This window comes from Schistocerca piceifrons, chromosome 1 (genome assembly GCF_021461385.2).
Source record: "Schistocerca piceifrons isolate TAMUIC-IGC-003096 chromosome 1, iqSchPice1.1, whole genome shotgun sequence".
NCBI lineage: Eukaryota > Metazoa > Arthropoda > Insecta > Orthoptera > Acrididae > Schistocerca > Schistocerca piceifrons.
Genome location: NC_060138.1, coordinates 298,248,561 through 298,266,521, shown reverse-complemented (window position 1 = coordinate 298,266,521; position 17,961 = coordinate 298,248,561). Strand labels below are relative to the sequence as shown.

General features: G+C 42.3%; 1 protein-coding gene and 3 non-coding genes across 4 annotated transcripts in view; all 4 read right to left on the bottom strand.

Moving 5' to 3' along the window:
* Positions 1 to 3: 3 nt before the first annotated feature.
* On the bottom strand, positions 4 to 78 carry Trnas-uga. Its single transcript has one exon. It is a non-coding gene; the product is annotated as a tRNA-Ser (tRNA).
* Positions 79 to 304: 226 nt separating this feature from the next.
* On the bottom strand, positions 305 to 379 carry Trnas-uga. Its single transcript has one exon. It is a non-coding gene; the product is annotated as a tRNA-Ser (tRNA).
* A 226-nt stretch (positions 380 to 605) lies between these two features.
* On the bottom strand, positions 606 to 680 carry Trnas-uga. Its single transcript has one exon. It is a non-coding gene; the product is annotated as a tRNA-Ser (tRNA).
* Positions 681 to 15,021: 14,341 nt separating this feature from the next.
* LOC124783695 (dolichyl-diphosphooligosaccharide--protein glycosyltransferase subunit STT3B) overlaps positions 15,022 to 17,961 on the bottom strand; it is an 85,459-nt gene continuing 82,519 nt past the window's right edge. The window contains exons 14-15 of the mRNA XM_047254041.1: positions 15,387 to 15,474; positions 15,022 to 15,288 (exon numbers count right to left, since the gene is read on the bottom strand). Coding sequence (XP_047109997.1) covers positions 15,205 to 15,288; positions 15,387 to 15,474 — 172 coding nt within the window. The 3' untranslated portion in view covers positions 15,022 to 15,204. The remainder of the gene's footprint in view (positions 15,289 to 15,386; positions 15,475 to 17,961) is intronic.

Here is a 17,961-nt window from a genome sequence, read left to right as displayed (position 1 = left end):
TGTGTGCCCGACCGAGACTCGAACTCGGGACCTTTGCCTTTCACGGGCAAGTGCTCTACCAACTGAGCTACCGAAGCACGACTCACGTCCGGTACTCACAGCTTTACTTCTGCCAGTACCTCGTCTCCTACCTTCCAAACTTTACAGAAGCTCTCCTGCGAACCTTGCAGAACTAGCACTCCTGAAAGAAAGGATATTGCGGAGACATGGCTTAGCCACAGCCTGGGGGATGTTTCCAGAATGAGATTTTCACTCTGCAGCGGAGTGTGCGCTGATATGAAACTTCCTGGCAGATTAAAACTGTGTGCCCGACCGAGACTCGAACTCGGGACCTTTGCCTTTCACGGGCAAGTGCTCTACCAACTGAGCTACCGAAGCACGACTCACGTCCGGTACTCACAGCTTTACTTCTGCCAGTACCTCGTCTCCTACCTTCCAAACTTTACAGAAGCTCTCCTGCGAACCTTGCAGAACTAGCACTCCTGAAAGAAAGGATATTGCGGAGACATGGCTTAGCCACAGCCTGGGGGATGTTTCCAGAATGAGATTTTCACTCTGCAGCGGAGTGTGCGCTGATATGAAACTTCCTGGCAGATTAAAACTGTGTGCCCGACCGAGACTCGAACTCGGGACCTTTGCCTTTCACGGGCAAGTGCTCTACCAACTGAGCTACCGAAGCACGACTCACGTCCGGTACTCACAGCTTTACTTCTGCCAGTACCTCGTCTCCTACCTTCCAAACTTTACAGAAGCTCTCCTGCGAACCTTGCAGAACTAGCACTCCTGAAAGAAAGGATATTGCGGAGACATGGCTTAGCCACAGCCTGGGGGATGTTTCCAGAATGAGATTTTCACTCTGCAGCGGAGTGTGCGCTGATATGAAACTTCCTGGCAGATTAAAACTGTGTGCCCGACTTGACAGAAGGCTCCCTCAAATTATGTGAGTCCTCCAACTATAAACTCTGTCAGACTGATCCCTTTCCAAAAGTCCAACACAACCTCCAATTCCTGCTTAAAGCCTTAGGCCCTTCCCAGAATCTCTTCTTATGGAGGTGGTGTCTGGAATGCTTTCCTGAAATTAAATCTCTTGCTCTCCAGCATCTGGAGGAGCATTCCAAACACCACCTCAAGTTATCCAACTTGCTAACATCCTACTGCTGTCTCGGGGCTTCACTATTCAGCCATACCTACAAAGATCCTCCCTGTCCAGCCCTCATAGAAGCTAAACTCTGCCTACTAACTCTGCATCAAATCTAGGGCCAAAACATTCCTGTAACACTATTGTTAACCCTCCCACCAAAACCCACAGCTCCACAGAAGTATCAGTCCTATCCAAAGGTGTCAACTTTTCAGCCCTGCACCCAAATTTAACCATCCTGGACGTGTCTAAGACCCACGCTCCTTCTTCTGATCCCTGCGATGGAAGCAATTCTTTGCCACCACAACCAAAACCACCCCAATTCCAAAACTGAACCCTACCTCTTCCAGTTCACACCACCACCCAACCGTGATCTCTCCCCCCCCCCCCCCCCCCACACACACACACACACACACACACAAAACCACATGCCGGTCACCTTCCAGGAATTCCTTACTTCCAGCTTAGCCTCATCATCCTTCCCCAGGTCCCTTCCTCAGAACACCAACCTTTCAGTAGAAGAAAGAATAGCCATACATAACCTCAAAACAAATCCTGACCTGATCATCCTGCCTGCAGACAAAGCTTCCACCACTGTTGGTATGAATTGCAGTGAGTACTTGACAGAAGGCTCCCTCAAATTATGTGAGTCCTCCAACTATAAACTCTGTCAGACTGATCCCTTTCCAAAAGTCCAACACAACCTCCAATTCCTGCTTAAAGCCTTAGGCCCTTCCCAGAATCTCTTCCCTGAAGCAATTTCCATCCTCACCCCTATGATGCCCACCTTCTACATGCTCCCCAAAATCCACAAACCCAACAATCCTGGACCAGGGTGTATACGTCGACAAGAAAAAAAAAAAAATTTCCCAGATTTACCAGTTAAGAACACACTCTTTTTTTTTTGGGGGGGGGGGGGGGGGGGGGTTGAACACGCACTTTTTTCTGAGTGACATTACACTATACCTCAAGTGAAAGTATTTTTTCCTTATGAAGTGATAATATACTTTCCCTCGGAGCTGTACAACGTAACACTCGTTTGAATGGTAAAGGTGTTATATGCTGGTGTAGTACTTCTTGTCACTCCCAGCTACAAAACAACCCATTTTGGAAAGGTCTTTAATGCGCAGTGTCAAGTACACGGCACAGTTTGGTATTATAAAAGAATAAATACGAATTCACCAAATACAGCATAATAGTTTCTCAACACAGAACACCAAATATAAGAAGTGTGATGCCCATGCTATGATACAGAAACTGAGACCATAGTAGCACTTAGAGTGGACTGGAAGTGAACTTTGAATTTGGGAAAATATGGCGCAATAATATGTACAGTTTCACTTATATTGCTGGACATAAAAAATTTTTTGCTGTTTTTCTGTGCGAGTGGTTAGGCAGGATCCTAAGAGTATAGCTTAAATTGCAGCAGCTGAATATTTCTGACAAGCACGATAGTGAGTTTCACTGCTGTGCACTGAACATTTCATTGGTTACCTGGCTGAATACAAGTTCCGTCGAGTACTTTGACCTTTCCGTAGTGAAGTCGATTATGTGAGAAATTAGTGAAGAGCTCACTTCACACTTTTTTTACGACAATTATACTTTTTGCCACCATTATTGCATAATTTGCTATCTATGAAAGAACTAATATAAACATGAAAAACTAATGTTGAAGCTTTGTTTGCAGGCTAGGTGTGGGGTAGTGTCTGTCTGTGAAGGCCTCATTGAGAACCTCAGCATATTGAGCAAGGGAGTTTTTATCACTGCAGATACACCATCCTCAGAGAGCCATGCCATATGGGAAGGATGACAGCTGTCAAAAAGCAGGTTTAATGTGGACAGAGGTGGGGATGGAGCCATCAGAGAGAAGGAGGTGTCAAAATCAAGAAAGGTGGCACGCTGGGTTAAGGAGAACAACGCGAAGCGGATGGGAGAGAAGGTATTGAGGTTGCAAAGGAACAAAGATAGGGTGTCTTGGGCCTGAGCCCAGATCATGAAGGTATCATCAATAACCTGAACCAGACTAGGGGTTTGGTGTTCTGGGAGGCTAGGAAGGTGTCCTCTAGATGGCCCATAAAAAGGTTGCCATAGGAGGGTGCCTATGGCCGTGCCATGGATTTATTTATATTCTTTACCTTCAGATGAGAAGTAGTTGTGGTTAGGATAAAGATAGTGAGGTGTATGAGCAATGAGGTACTGTTTATGGAGTCTGAAGGATGTTGGTGTATAGGGAGGTGACGTCAGCAGTAACGAGTAGGGATCCAGGAGTGTGTGTGTGTAGTTTTAAATGGTTTCCCTTTCTCCATCTTTCTGCACTAGTTTGGTAAATTATCCCTTTCCAAAGCCCAGTACCACATCCTGTTTCTCAAAAGTTGCCTAACCCATGGAATCCCTCCCCCAAATTGCTTAACTTTAAAGATTCCTTTCTCTGGATCCCACCCCTCCTTTCACAGTGATCTACACCTTTTCAGATTCCACCAATCCCTAGCCCTCACAAACCTGGTACTGCAAAAACATATATCCATAGCACAGGCATCCCAGAACCACCTCTGCTCTCTCAGTAAGGTACGATTATTCTTCAATCCCTATGACATACATCACGTCTCAGTAATTGAATCCCTTGCTCTGCAGCACCTGGAGGAGCATTCCAGACACCACCTCCAAAAATTACCCAACCTGCTGACATCCAACTGCCTCCGTGGGGCAATGCTATCACACCCCTATAGTACCCACAGTGTTCCTCCTCGTCTACACCTCAATGGCAGCTAAACCTTGCCTAGCTGACCTTTTCAACTTTCCACGTCCCCCGAAACTCCCTACCAACCCTCCAACAAAACCCTCAGTTGCACAGATGTTTCAGTCCTATCCAAAGGCTTCACCTTGAGCCCTACACCCAAATTTAGCCATGCTGGACTTTTCGAAGACCTACACTTCTTTGCTGCCAATCCCCCCAAAACCAAAATCAGCCTAATTCCTACACTGAACCCTGCCTCTTCTAGTTCATACCACCATCCAGCTGTAACCTCCCCCCCCCCCCCCTCCCACGTAAACCTCTGCTGGTCACCTTCCAGCCTCCAACTTAGCCTGTCCATCCTTCCCCAGGTCCCTTCCTCAGAACACCAAACTTTCAGTAGAAGAATGAACAGCCATACACAATCTCAAAACAAATTCTGACCTAATCATCCCACCTGCAGACAAAGCTTCCACCAATGATTGTATGAATCGCAGTGACTACCTGACAGAAGACCTCTGCCAATTGTCTGATTCTTCCACCTATAGACTTAGTCAGAGTGATTCCCTCCCAAAAGTCCAGAAAAGACTCCAATCCCCGCTTAAAGCCTTAGGCCCTCCACAGAACATCTCCCCTGAATCCATTTCCCTCCACACATCCACCTTCTACATACTCCCCAAAATCGAAAAACCCAAAAATCCTGAACACCCCATTGTGGCTGGTTATTGTGCCCTCACTGGAAGGATTTCAGCACTCATAGACTGATACCTCCAGCCAATTGCCCATAATCTAGCCTCCCACATCAAAGACACAAACTACTACCTTCTACGACTCTCCACTGTTTCCACCCCTTTACCTCCTGGATTGCTACTAGTCACTGTTGATGCCACCTCCCTATACACCAACATTCCTCAATGACCATAGTCTTACTGCTATTGAACGCTTCCTTTCTCAATGTCCTTCAAACTCCACACCCACTACCTCATTCCTCATACACCTAACTAACTTTATTCTAACCCACAACTATTTCTCATTAGAAGGGAAGGTATACAAACAAATTCATGACTCAGCCATGGGCACCTGCATGGCATCCTCCTATGCTAACCTTTTTATGGGCCATCTACAGGACACCCTCCTAGCCTCCCAAAACACCAAACCCCTAGTCTGTTTCAGGTTCACCGATGACTTCTTCATGATCTGGACTCAGGGCCGAGACACCCTATCTTTGTTCCTTCGTAACCTCAACACCTTCTCTCCCATCCGCTTCATGTGGTCCTCCTCAACTCAGTGTGCCACCTTCCTCGATATTCACCTCCTCTCTGATGGTTCCATCTGCACCTCTGTTCAGATTCCTACCATCAACCGTACCTGCAATTTGACAGCTGTCATCCTCTTGACACCACAAAATCCCCCTTGACACCACAAAATCCATCCCATGCAGCCTGGCCAACCAGGGATGGTGTATCTGCAGTGTTAAGAACTCCCTTGTTCAGTATGCTATGGGTGTCACCAACAGATAGGTGCTATCTAGTCCGCAAACAGATATCCTGTGCCATTTCCCGTGACACACTCGATGTTACCACCCCATACTGGAACAACTGAACCACATCCTTCACCAGGGCTTTGATTACCTATCACCATGCCCTGAAATAACGGACATCCTACCCATGATACTTCCCCACCCTTCCTAACTGGTTTTCATCACCCCCCCAATCTACACAATCTCCTAGTCAATCTCTATGCCACTCCCAATCCCAACCTCTTGTCACAAGGATCATATAACTGTGGAAGACCCAGTGCAAGACCTACCCAACCAACCACCCAGCACTTCCTGTTCCAGTCCTCTCACAGGTTTATCCTAACCCTTCAGGGGCCGGGCCACCTGTGAAAGCAGCCATGTCATTTACCAGCTCTACTGCATTCATTGTACAGCTTTTTATATTGATATGACTACCAACCAGCATGAACAGCCACTGCCAAACTGTGGTCAAGAGCAAAGTAGATATCACCCTGTGGCACAACGTGCAGCTGAACATAACATACTTGATTTCAATGGCTGCTTCACTAACCGAGCCACCTGAATCCTTCCCTCCATCACCAGCTTTTCTGAACACCACAGATGGGAGTTATCCTTACAACACGTTCTCCATTGCTGTAATCATCCAGGCCTCAACCTATGGTAATATATACTGTCCCCATACCCTCCAACCAACAGTTTTCATCCTTTCTGTCCTGTCATCTCCTCCCCATTCTTGTCTCTCACTCTGTTTATTTGCAGCCCTCTGCCAATGCATGTGCCCATCTTTTCCTCCTCCTCTCCTTTTACGCTCTTTTCTTCCTCACCTCCCTGCCCCACAATCTCTTGACACTGCACCTACTGGCAGTCTAGACCCTGCACACTCCACCAGACAGCGTTCATCTCTCTCCTCGCCTGTATACTACTATCCCTTACCCTCCAGATTACTGCTTGCATCTCACATGATAGTTGCTTTCTGACCCAAGATGCTGGAGTTGGCAGTCATGTGTACATGAGGTGTGCATTTCTCTTTTGATGATTAAGCCAGTGGCCAAAAGCTTTAAGTGTCTTGATTGTGACTGTCTGCAATTTAACGTGTCTTCTTTACAGTAAGTAGCAATCTGTCTTTTTCGTCTTTTTTTTCTTTTTTTTTTACGTGTTTGATATTCCTACCTGGAGTTTCCATTAACTTATGTATATGTACAAATTAATTTGCAGTTTGAATTAAACTGACTCATTCCACATCATTATGCTCTATTGTGAAACATGATCCATGTAACTAATTAAATAACTGTGATCTTAGTCCCAACATATTGGGCACCTGCAAGACACTTACAGAATTCTGTTGGATTCTTCTCTTGAAATTTGCCTTTTATCATGTTGTCACACTGCAGATTAATCACTTCCAAATAGAAGTGAGGTGGAAGTTTCTGAATGGTACACCCAAATGGAGTCTCAAATATAGAAATGTCTTCTGCACTTGCTCCAAGACCCATGAAATATTGTTGGAACTGTTCTTTGAGCTCAGAAAATGTATCTCTTGCAAATTTGTAAGGGAATGGAGATTTCACTACTTCTTGCAGTATTTAACAGCATGGGAAATGCTTGAAATGGTTTGTCACTCAATCATAGCCAGTTGTTGCCAAGCTACCTTTATCGCAGTTTAGGTTTCACTTATTCCCACTGTTTTGTCTCTTAATTTCAAATTGAATCCATTAAGAAATCCTATGATATTGGCAGCAACAGCTTATACTCAGTGTCATTCTGTATTCAATAATAGTGGTTTATGGCAGTTCTTCTTCACATAGAAAAATGATAATCTCTGCCTAGAATTCAAAAATCATAACAAAACTTTACCATCGCTTAGCCATCGAACTGGTGTATGGTGGATCAAGTCACGAAATCCACTTCTGAGCGTCCACAAGAACAAATGAAGTTCACCACTGACACAACTGCTCCTAAAACATATGGTAGATTCACATATTTGCCACAGAGTACCTGCTGATGAGTAATGCAGTGAATAACCATAGGTTTTGATCATCCTTTATTTTCATAAGCTTTGTAAATGGGTCCAACAAAGCCTTTGTCCATTCCACACACATTTTTTTACCATAATCAGTCAGGACACATCGTAAGCTGATTCTATTGCAGGCTGTACTTCATTAATGTTTGTTGAGCTTTCAAAATATTTTTGCCAAATAGTTCCATGCAGACTACTCATACAAGCTAATTCATCAGTCACTTCAAAGTCAGCATTGACTCCTCAAATAAACAGCAGCAACTGAGCAGTATCTGTAATCTCTATTAACTCCTCAAGAGCCAGGGAAAACCACTTGAAATCATTTGCCTTGTTAATTAATTGGTTACTAGTGTTGCTGCCAATATTCTCAATTGTTCTTGGGGAAAGGCTAATAGAATTAAATAAATGATATTATGAAAAGGATAGTTGCTACTCACCATATAGCAGAGATGCTGAGTTGCAGATAGGCTCAAGAAATAGATTGTCAGATTGTCCAGGAAGGCCTTCATCAAAAATAAATACACGCACACACACACACACACACACACACACACACACACACACGTGCGCACTCATGCACGTGACGCAACACGACTGACACACACAACCTCCATCTCTGGCTGCTGAGGTTCACTTGTTTGATTTAGAAATACAAAACTATTTTCTCAGGACATATTTCTTTGGCTGTTATAATCAGACATGATAAAATTAACTTATCATCAGTAAACAGTTTCTACTGCTTGGCTAACAAATGAGAAATTTGTAAACTTACCTTAGTTGCATTGTAGTGACATACCCTGTTCCAAAGTTTCTAATTTTTTTAGCCATTCTTTCCAAATAAATTGGGAATATTGTGCTGAATGCTTAGCCTGGTAATGCTGGTACATATTGTACTCTTTTAGTACAACTATAGTGTCAATGCACAATATACACAATGCCAACTAAATCAGTAACAAAATAATTCCCAGCCCACTCTGCTATAAAAGCATGACATTCAAAGTCCATTCTTATCTTCTTTTGTGGTTTTGACAGCAACATTATGAAAATGCACTTGTAGTAGAAATAAGAACAGAATGTTACAGAACAGCGATACACAGGTACTACTAAAATGGCAGGTCACCAAAGTGGCAGTGCAGAGTCGTGGCTTACTCAGCTAGCTTCCTGTATGAAGAACCACAAAACACACATTTTCTTGCAAACACTCACCTCACAGGTCAACCGTAGAGCGCATTACCAGTCAGTGGCAATACGTATTTAAAGATGTAACATTATGACAATCCAGCTTCATAGACGCTGAAATATGTGTTACTTTCACATCATTTTCTCATTTCATTCTGTGTTTTCACACTTCAAATTTTTAAGAATTTGAAAATGTAAAATCCATTCTTAACTTTCAGGCCGTAGAAAGGATGTGGCAGGCCAGATTTGGCTCCCAGGCTGTAGTTTTCTGGTGCCCAGCTTAGACTTATGATTGTAGCAGATTAGGACAGTGAATGTATGAAGGCAAATACGCAACACAACTGGGCTCTAGATACTGTTGTGAAACCATCTGCAGAGAAAACAATCTGATATAGTGATCAGCTTCAGCAGATCCAATTTCTTCCCTGTTGAGTAGCCAGGCACTACTTCACTACTCCCTAGCACTTGGAAGTTGACACTCCAAATGTCTTCTTACTATTACTTACCTGTCATTGACATCCACAATTATGACTTGTCTTCAAATGTGTCTTAGAAGATAACATTAGATTGAGGCTGTTTGGATCCAGGTTGTCTTTCTGGAATTATGTGTAGCATCTCATTCTGTCCCCACAAACGCAAGTGTACAGTGGTATATAAACATTCCATGTGACTAGTATTTGTCTTTAAAGTTACTATTGGACATTACTGATACAGACAATGCCATGCCTCTCTTAACAGTTAACTGTTCAGTCTTCCACACATGCAAGCTATCATGTATAGACATTCAATTCTACTACCTACCACATATTTGGTGGCCCTGACAATAATACAACAACATGACCACGTTGACTTCAGAGGTTCCGCATCACACCATAATGTGAATGTTCATTACTTCCGCGTCAGCCGCACTGCGCTCGTTCTCACACGAAAACGGACAATCTGCCAGTCACCACAGAGCCAGCAACAAGCAGCACAGTTAATAGGTTTACAATTAGACCCTGTTGTTCTGGCAACACAACCCGGTGTTGTGGTTTACACAGCTCGAAAGCCAGTTTGTCCTTGCACAGATAGCAGCAGACAAAATATAGTATAGCTATGTAGTCGCAGCACTAACAGAAGACTTAGCTGTTGACACTAACAGAAGACTTAGCTGTTGAGGTACAAGATATCCTTGCTGCACCACCCAATGCCAAACGATCTGTGTCAATTAAGAAGGCACCAGTGATGCGCCTATCACAATCAGAAGCGAAGTGACTAGAGAAAATTTTATGGACTGAGGAGATCGGCAACTTTTACACCATTTGCATACACTGGCAAGCAGCATAGTGAGTGACGACATGCTGCGCAATATTTGGCTGCCCCGATTACCCACTGACTCTCAAAAAATCTCACAGTGTGCACGGGTGGTTTAAATCCACTAGCGCACACAATGGGCAGATCGTTGAGATGTATTCTGCAACAAACGTGTCAACACTGACAGCATGGCCAAAGCATATGTCTGCAGCAACACTAGCATTGCTCCAGTTGCCATCAGTGCAGCTTACTGTGCAAATAGTTGCATTACAAATGAGGCACACACATCATCGACTGTGCCGCCAGTCGTCAAGTTGTAACCTCTCGCCATCGGCACAAAATTTGTGTTGGTACCACACGAAATTCGGTAATGACGCATGAAAGCATACACCACCATGCAAGTGGAAACATGAAGCAGAAAACAGCAGCAACAACTACTCATACCAGTAATGCATGTTAACTTTTTGTCACTGACCGCAACACAAACGTACAATACCTAGTGGACATCACGGGGGTAGAAGTGTACGTGTTCCACGCCAGACCTGCAACAATTCTTGTCTGTTTGCTGTTAACAACTTTTAAGATTAAAACATATATTCAGGTCACATCGTTGCTTAACCTACACCATACATTTCAGTGGTGCTTCACAGTAGTTGATACAGTGCAGCCTATCACATAGGAGCTGATTGTTCATCCTCTTATGATCTAATACCTGATCTCCGACGCAAGCAGCTGATCAATTGCACTACAAACTTGCATACTCCAGAGAAGGTGTGTTTCATCACTTCAATGAAAATACGTACGATAGCAGAAGATGCACCGTACACATGATTACTAAAAGAATTTTCCAAAATCATGCAGCAGTCGCCTACTCCCCCGCCAGTTAAACACACAATGGCACAGTGCATTTTGACCATGCCAGGCCCGCCATTTCATGATAAGCCTAGACGTTTGATGCCAGAGAAGTTGCGAGTGGTGAAGCAGGAATTCCACAGCATGCTGTCAGTGGGCATTTGCAGAGTTTCGAGTAGCAGCTGGGCAGCCCCAATCCATGTGGCACCAAAGAAGAAGAACGAATGGCATCCCTGTGGCAATTACCGAGAGATCAATGCGAGGGCCATCCCAGATCTGTACACGGGGCCACATATAGAACACTTCTCTGCCACTGTTCATGGTAAAGCTATATTTTCCACTATCGATCTAGACTGGGCATATTATCAGATCACTGTTGTCACAGAAAATGTTCTCAAGACAGCAGTGACCACACCTTTCGGTCTATTCGAGTTCACTAGGATGCCTTTTGGCCTGTGCAACACAGCACAGACATTTCAACATTTCATGGATGAGATCACAAGGAATTTCGACTTCTGTTATGTTTACATAGATGATATTTTTGTGATGTCTGTGATGGAAGAAGACCATGTACATCATCTGGCTCTGATAGTTAATCATTTATGCACACAATGCTTAGTAATTAATCCTTCAAAGTGTACTTTTGGAGCGAAAGAAGTGAAATATCTAGGTTACACGGTAGACGTGCATTGTATTCGACTGCCGCACGATAAAGTGGAAGTCATAAAAAAATATCCTTGTGCCATTACAATCCTACACCCATTTTTAGGGGTCATAAATTTTTACCAAAGATTTGTATACAATTATGCATTGATAACAGTGCCCCTGAATGAATGTCTTAAGGGCACACCAAAGAAAAATAACAAGTTTCATTAGACAAGCGAAGCAGACGATACGTTTTGAGCCATAAAAACAGCAATTGCAGAGGCTGCACAATTAGCACACCCCATGGCACAGGCTCCACTTGCACTTATGGTTGATATCTCGTCTACAGCCGTTGGCGCTGTACTGCAATAACAGGTCGAGCGTTGTTGGCAGCCCATAGCATTCTTCCGTCAGAAGTTGTCACCTTCACCGCAACATTGGGCAGCCTATGACCGCGAACTGCTAGCAGCATACGTCGCAGTCAAGTAATTCAGGCATTTACTAGACGGCTGACAGTTCACTTTTTATACAGGTCACAAGCCGCTACTGTATGCTGAGAAAGCATTGCTGAGGCAACCATGCCGTTTAGATTACATTAGCCAATTCACCACCTGCATTGTTTATATACAAAGGAAACTGAACATACTTGCGGATGTGCTATCATGTGTAGGGGCTGTGAATGCGACAGTAGAAACATGGTCACATGTTGAAGCTGTAATGGCTACCATTGATTTTGATGCCCTCGCAGAGGCCCAGCAACTTGATAATGAGTTACAAGATTTGTTGAAACAACCAGGACAACTGAAGTTACAATGTGTTGCAATGTCTGAAGCAAACGTTCAATTGTATTGTGACATATCTGGAGTGAAAGCATGTCCATTTGTGCCGCAATGCATCCGAGCACACCCAATTGCATCAGTACACAATCTGGCACATCCAGAGTACGAGCCACTATTAGACTGGTCAAACAAAGTTTCGTCTGGCCTGGAATGCACGCAGATTGCAAAACATTTGTCAGGCGATGAATTGCATGCCAAGGGAACAAGATCACACTGCATGTCAGAGCACTGCTTGGCGCATTTCTGCCATCGAATCAATGTTTCAAACATGTGCACGTTGATATTGTAGGCCCACTCATAGGCTCAGAAGGCCATAATTATTGTCTTACATTTGTGGACCAATTTACCAGGTGGCCTGAAACATTTCCCATGAAGGAGACTTTTTTTTTGTGGTTGGATCGCCACAGACCAAGGACAACAATTTGAAGCCTACCTTTTCAGAGCATTAGGCATGAAGCGCATTCAAAAGCAATCTAAAAGCTATGGCAGCAGAGCCAGTGTATGGGCAAACGCTACATCTGCCAGGAGAATTCTTGCACAGCATGGCGGACAATACAGTCGATGCATCAGATTTTGCTGCTAGATTACAAGAACACATACGCCAGCTTTGATCAATGGCGCCCAGAAGTCAGGCTGGGAGACAAGTTTGTGTTCGCAGATCTTGAAATCTGCACACATTTTCATATGCAATGATGCAGTACGGAAGCTGTTGCAGCCACCATACAATAGACCGTATCTGGTGATTAGCAGAGGTGGCCACACATTCCAGATTAGAGTAAATGATATACCTACCACTGTCACAATAGAAAGACTGAAGCTGCATTTTTTCACGCATTGGATGCAGCAAGGACTGCAGGAGGAGAACAAGGAGATACGAATGTAGCACCAGAAAATGTCCCCTTACCCCACAGCCACCACAAGACACTATGGACACCAGGCACCTTGGAGAAGAAAACGATAGGGAAGACTAGTACCTCACATCCTGCTGGAACTACTGGCTCCAGTGGCACAATGCCAAGTTTCAAGAAAGCAATGGTAACACCTGCAGGGTGACGTGTCTGCGATATTCTTAGCACTAGGGGAGGAGTCATGTAGCATCTCATTCCATCCTCACAAATGTGAGTGTACAATGGTATATAAACATTCCATGTGACTAGTATTTGTCATTACAGTTACTCTTCGACATTAGTGATATAAGACGATTCCATGCCTCTCTTAACAGTTGACTGTTCAGCTTTCCACGCTTGCAAGCTACCCTGTATAGATGTGTTTTATGTGGAAATAAATGTTCAGTTCTACCAGATACCACATATACTAGTATGGGCAACCATCACAAAACAGTCACTCTAACAAGTGTAGTTCAAATTGCCATGCAGATTTAGGTTTTCCATGACATAACCTAAACTGCCTATGATAATAGCTGGAATGGTTCCTCTCAAAAGGGGCATAGCCAGTTTCAAAACCCATCATTCACCAATCCAAGCTCCCTCTCTGATGGCGACCTATTTGCAAACATTAAAGTAATAGGGTTCAAGAACACACACACACACACACACACACACACACACACACACACACACACACTCACTCACTCTCTCTCTCTCTCTCCTGTAGTATGAATGAGTGTGTGGCATCAGAAAGGTGTCCAGATCTGTTTTCTGAAACCACCTGCTCAGAGAAACAAGGCTTAAAAACAAGCAGTCATCCCTAATTTTTATGTCGTCTACCATCCAGTACTTGATATTAAAGGCTAGTGATCTGCCACCCCAATCGGTGTTCAAATGAGAAGAAAAGAACACTATTACTAGCACACACATACATTTGTGAATTATATAAATTGTTTCTACAAACAACATTCAATAGAAGTAGTTGACTTACAGTTAATTCATGTTTTGGGTAAAGTCACACGCTGGGACAGTGAAACAAATGCATGTATACTGTTGAGTGATTAAATAGTTGTCAAATATGGCATAGAAAATGACAACAGCTATGTAACCACAAAATAACAAAATTTTCTTTTATTCATTTAATGTGCTCACTATTTAACAAACAATACAAAAAACTCCTCTCGAGTAATAAATTCCGTGTTTCACCGAGATGTACAAAGTAGATGCTATCCCAAAGAATAACCAAGAATCTATTTTATGACAGGCTCACAAAACAATGAAATTAGTTCATGCTGTTATGACAATATTACAAAAGTCATTAATGTCATAATAAAACCAGCTCCATTGAGATGCTAATACAGTTAATAAAAACTGCAGTCAGTTTTCGTGTTGTCAAAAGGAGTACACGATGTTTCAGCCAGTAAAATATATTTAAATAGGCAGTGCATTTCTGCTCCCTACAAACAACTGCATTAAAAAGTGTAAGCCATGCCACAGAACTGTTTCACTTTATGCACAAAAAAACAAAGGCAAATTAAATCATATTTTCTGTGCTTTCACATATGTAACTCTGGTTTTCTTAAAACCAATATGCTACTAACACAGGGTGAAATTTACAGGCCCTGAGAATTTAGATAGATTGTTGGTAATCCACAAATGATTTGTAATTATAAAATCACTTAAGTTTGTCCTAAGAATTATATGGGCCTTTTGATAATGATCAAGGATTCAAGACAATGAGATGTAATGCAATGAAACATAATGCCTGTACTGAAGTAAATAAACCCACTGTCAAAAGCAAAGACACAAAATAATAATTAAAAAATGACAAAACAAAATTTGAATCCTCAATATTTGAGGAAAATAACGAATCAGCTCTCTAATTTTAGAAACATGCATTTCTATTAAAATAAAAGGAAAAAAAGCTGTAATGATTTTATTGTTCATTCTTGAAAAGTCTGTGACTTAGAAATAGTCAATAAATACAATGAAAAATATTCAACAATTTTTATCAACAAAAATGTTCAGACTTTATAACAGTACTGTGGTATGTCTTGTTGGCTCAGGCACACTGTGAAGGCAGGCAAAGGTTCATGTCTCCATACTAGGATGCTTGACGAGAAGCTGGCTTTTTGCCCTTTATAACAATAGGCTTATTTTTTATTGTACCTTTCTTACGTTTATTGGTCTGAAACATCACAGATGAAAATAAAAGTTTAATACTGAGAAAAAAAAAAGAATCAGGTACTTGCCGCTGGAAACAAAAACCTATCATAAATATTATACCTTCTTTGAGATGAATGCTCTGCTTCGTTTAATCTTACGTTCTGATACAGGTATGCGAGGTCGATTGAACTCGTCAGGCTTTTTAACCCTGCAAATAAAAAGATACCCCAATTATAGCAATTATACTCTATTTACAGTACTCTATGAAGTGATGAGATTATTAAACATATTTATCACTGTCACTACTTCACACATGCCAAGGAAAAAAGTATATGATTCTTCACAAGTGAAGATCTTCTGTTTCATGATGTGTGCCCCATTGCATTAGTGAAAAAAAAATAGAAAACAGAAATATTTAAAAAATGGTGAGTTTTGTCAGACATTGACTTACTGTACACTGAGTAAAAGTAAACATAATGGCTGCACTTACTGGAAGATGAAATATTCAAAACATGTGAATGTGAAGCTGGGGACTGAGAAAGATTGGAAATGTTAATTTATTGAGCTCCACTGACAAATGGGGATGGAAATGTGGACTAGCAGTGAGTATAATTTTAGTTACAAAGTTGTTTCTACACAGATTTAGATTAAGCTAGTGTGTTGTCAACAAGCAAAGGCTAGGTAACCCAGGTTTATGCCTTGTTCCTCAAGTTCCAGAAGGTATTTGACACAGTTTTACACTGTTGTCTTGTGAACAAAATACAAGCATACAGAATATCAAATCAATATAATAGAAGGAAACATTCCACGTGGGAAAAATTATATATAAAAACAAAGATGAGGTGACTTACCGAACGAAAGCGCTGGCAGGTCGATAGACACACAAACAAACACAAACATAAACACAAATTCAAGCTTTCGCAACAAACTGTTGCCTCATCAGGAAAGAGGGAAGGAGAGGGGAAGACGAAAGGAAGTGGATTTTAAGCGAGAGGGTAAGGAGTCATTCCAATCCCGGGAGCGGAAAGACTTACCTTAGGGGGAAAAAAGGACAGGTATACACTCGCACACACGCACATATCCATCCACACATACAGAGACAAGCTTGTGTCTGTATGTGTGGATGGATATGTGCGTGGATGGATATGTCAGGTAGTGGACTGTATGGTTATGAAAGTCCACAAAATGTCAAAACTCTATTTTCTGCAGATTTCAATTACAAAATTAGGTGAGAAAAGCAAAATAATGTCAAGAAACATCTTAAATCAGGGAAGCGCTCCATTCACGGGTGGGAGAATGCTGTTTCTTCTCAACAGAAACAGTCATTTGCTGATATCTTAAATAGAGCAAAAAACAAGCAGAAGGGAAAAATAAATTAAATTCTTGAAGTTTTTGCAAACGCAAACATTCCAGTGGAAAAGCTTCCCAAAAACCATTTTTTCTTTAATAGCCAAATGCAGAGCGTTGATGTTTTGTCTCCTGGCATGAAGGGTGGTGTGACATCATTTCAAATTTTCATGTCTAATCATTTACAAATTAAAAAATTTAAATGTAAATTTTGCCAAAAATAGATTATACATTTTCAAGACCCTAAGTGTAACTAATCTCCACAGTGGAAAATTCTGTTCTCTCCATGCCCTGAACAAAAGACCCAATTGAAGCAACTTTGGGTGTTTTCTGCAAAGGATATAGTACCTGTTAGGATTTCATGTAAAGAGGATTCAGTCAACTGACAACTACATGGACCCTCTTGAAGTGCACAAGAGCACATCTGTGGAATAAATCCCATACTGCACAGCACTGGCATGCCAAGCTAAGATAGCCTTGTTGGCAAAGCAAAACTAGTAATGAAAAGGCAAATAATATGTGACGTCACAAATTGTCTTTACAGTTAACACAGACAAAATTCACAGCAACAAGCCAATAAGAAACTGGATTATATTCACAGAATTATCAATACAGAATTAATTTCGCCTGCTCAGACTGTTACAGAGAAGTCGCCCTGCAATATTCGACACAAATAGTCTGGAAGGTGTAAGAACAAATAGTGGTTGCCTCATCGCGACATTGCATCTGCACTCACCTTCCTCCTTGCACAGGATTCATTATCACTAACCCCTACCTACATTACTTACCAGATCCATCTTATTGCAAATTCCTTCCTTCCTAAACTTAAATTACAAGTCAATGAAGGGTATTTTAGTGGCACTCATGTTACCTCAACGGCACCGAAGGTGGAGAAGATGGACTTTGGTACGGTAGAGCTGGCGGAAGAGGCACCTTTTCTCTTTAGGTACAAAAAGAGTACAAGTAGCAACTAAACCCCAGAGGGGTGGCTATTTGGCGCTTATTTAGCAAGCGTGATAGCATTATGGAGATGTTTAACAAACTCAAGTGGCAGACTCTGCAAGAGAGGCGCTCTGCATTGCGGTGTAGCTTGCTGTCCAGGTTTTGAGAGGGTGCATTTCTGGATGAGATATCGAATATATTGCTCCCCCTACTTATACCTCCCGAGGAGATCACAAATGTAAAATTAGAGAGATTTGAGTGAGCATGGAGGCTTTCTTCCTGCGAACCATACGCGACTGGAACAGGAAAGGGAGGTAATGACAGTGGCACGTAAAGTGCCCTCTGTCACACACCATTGGGTGGCTTGAGTATAAATGTGAGTGACTCAGGTGAGTGGCTTACTTTT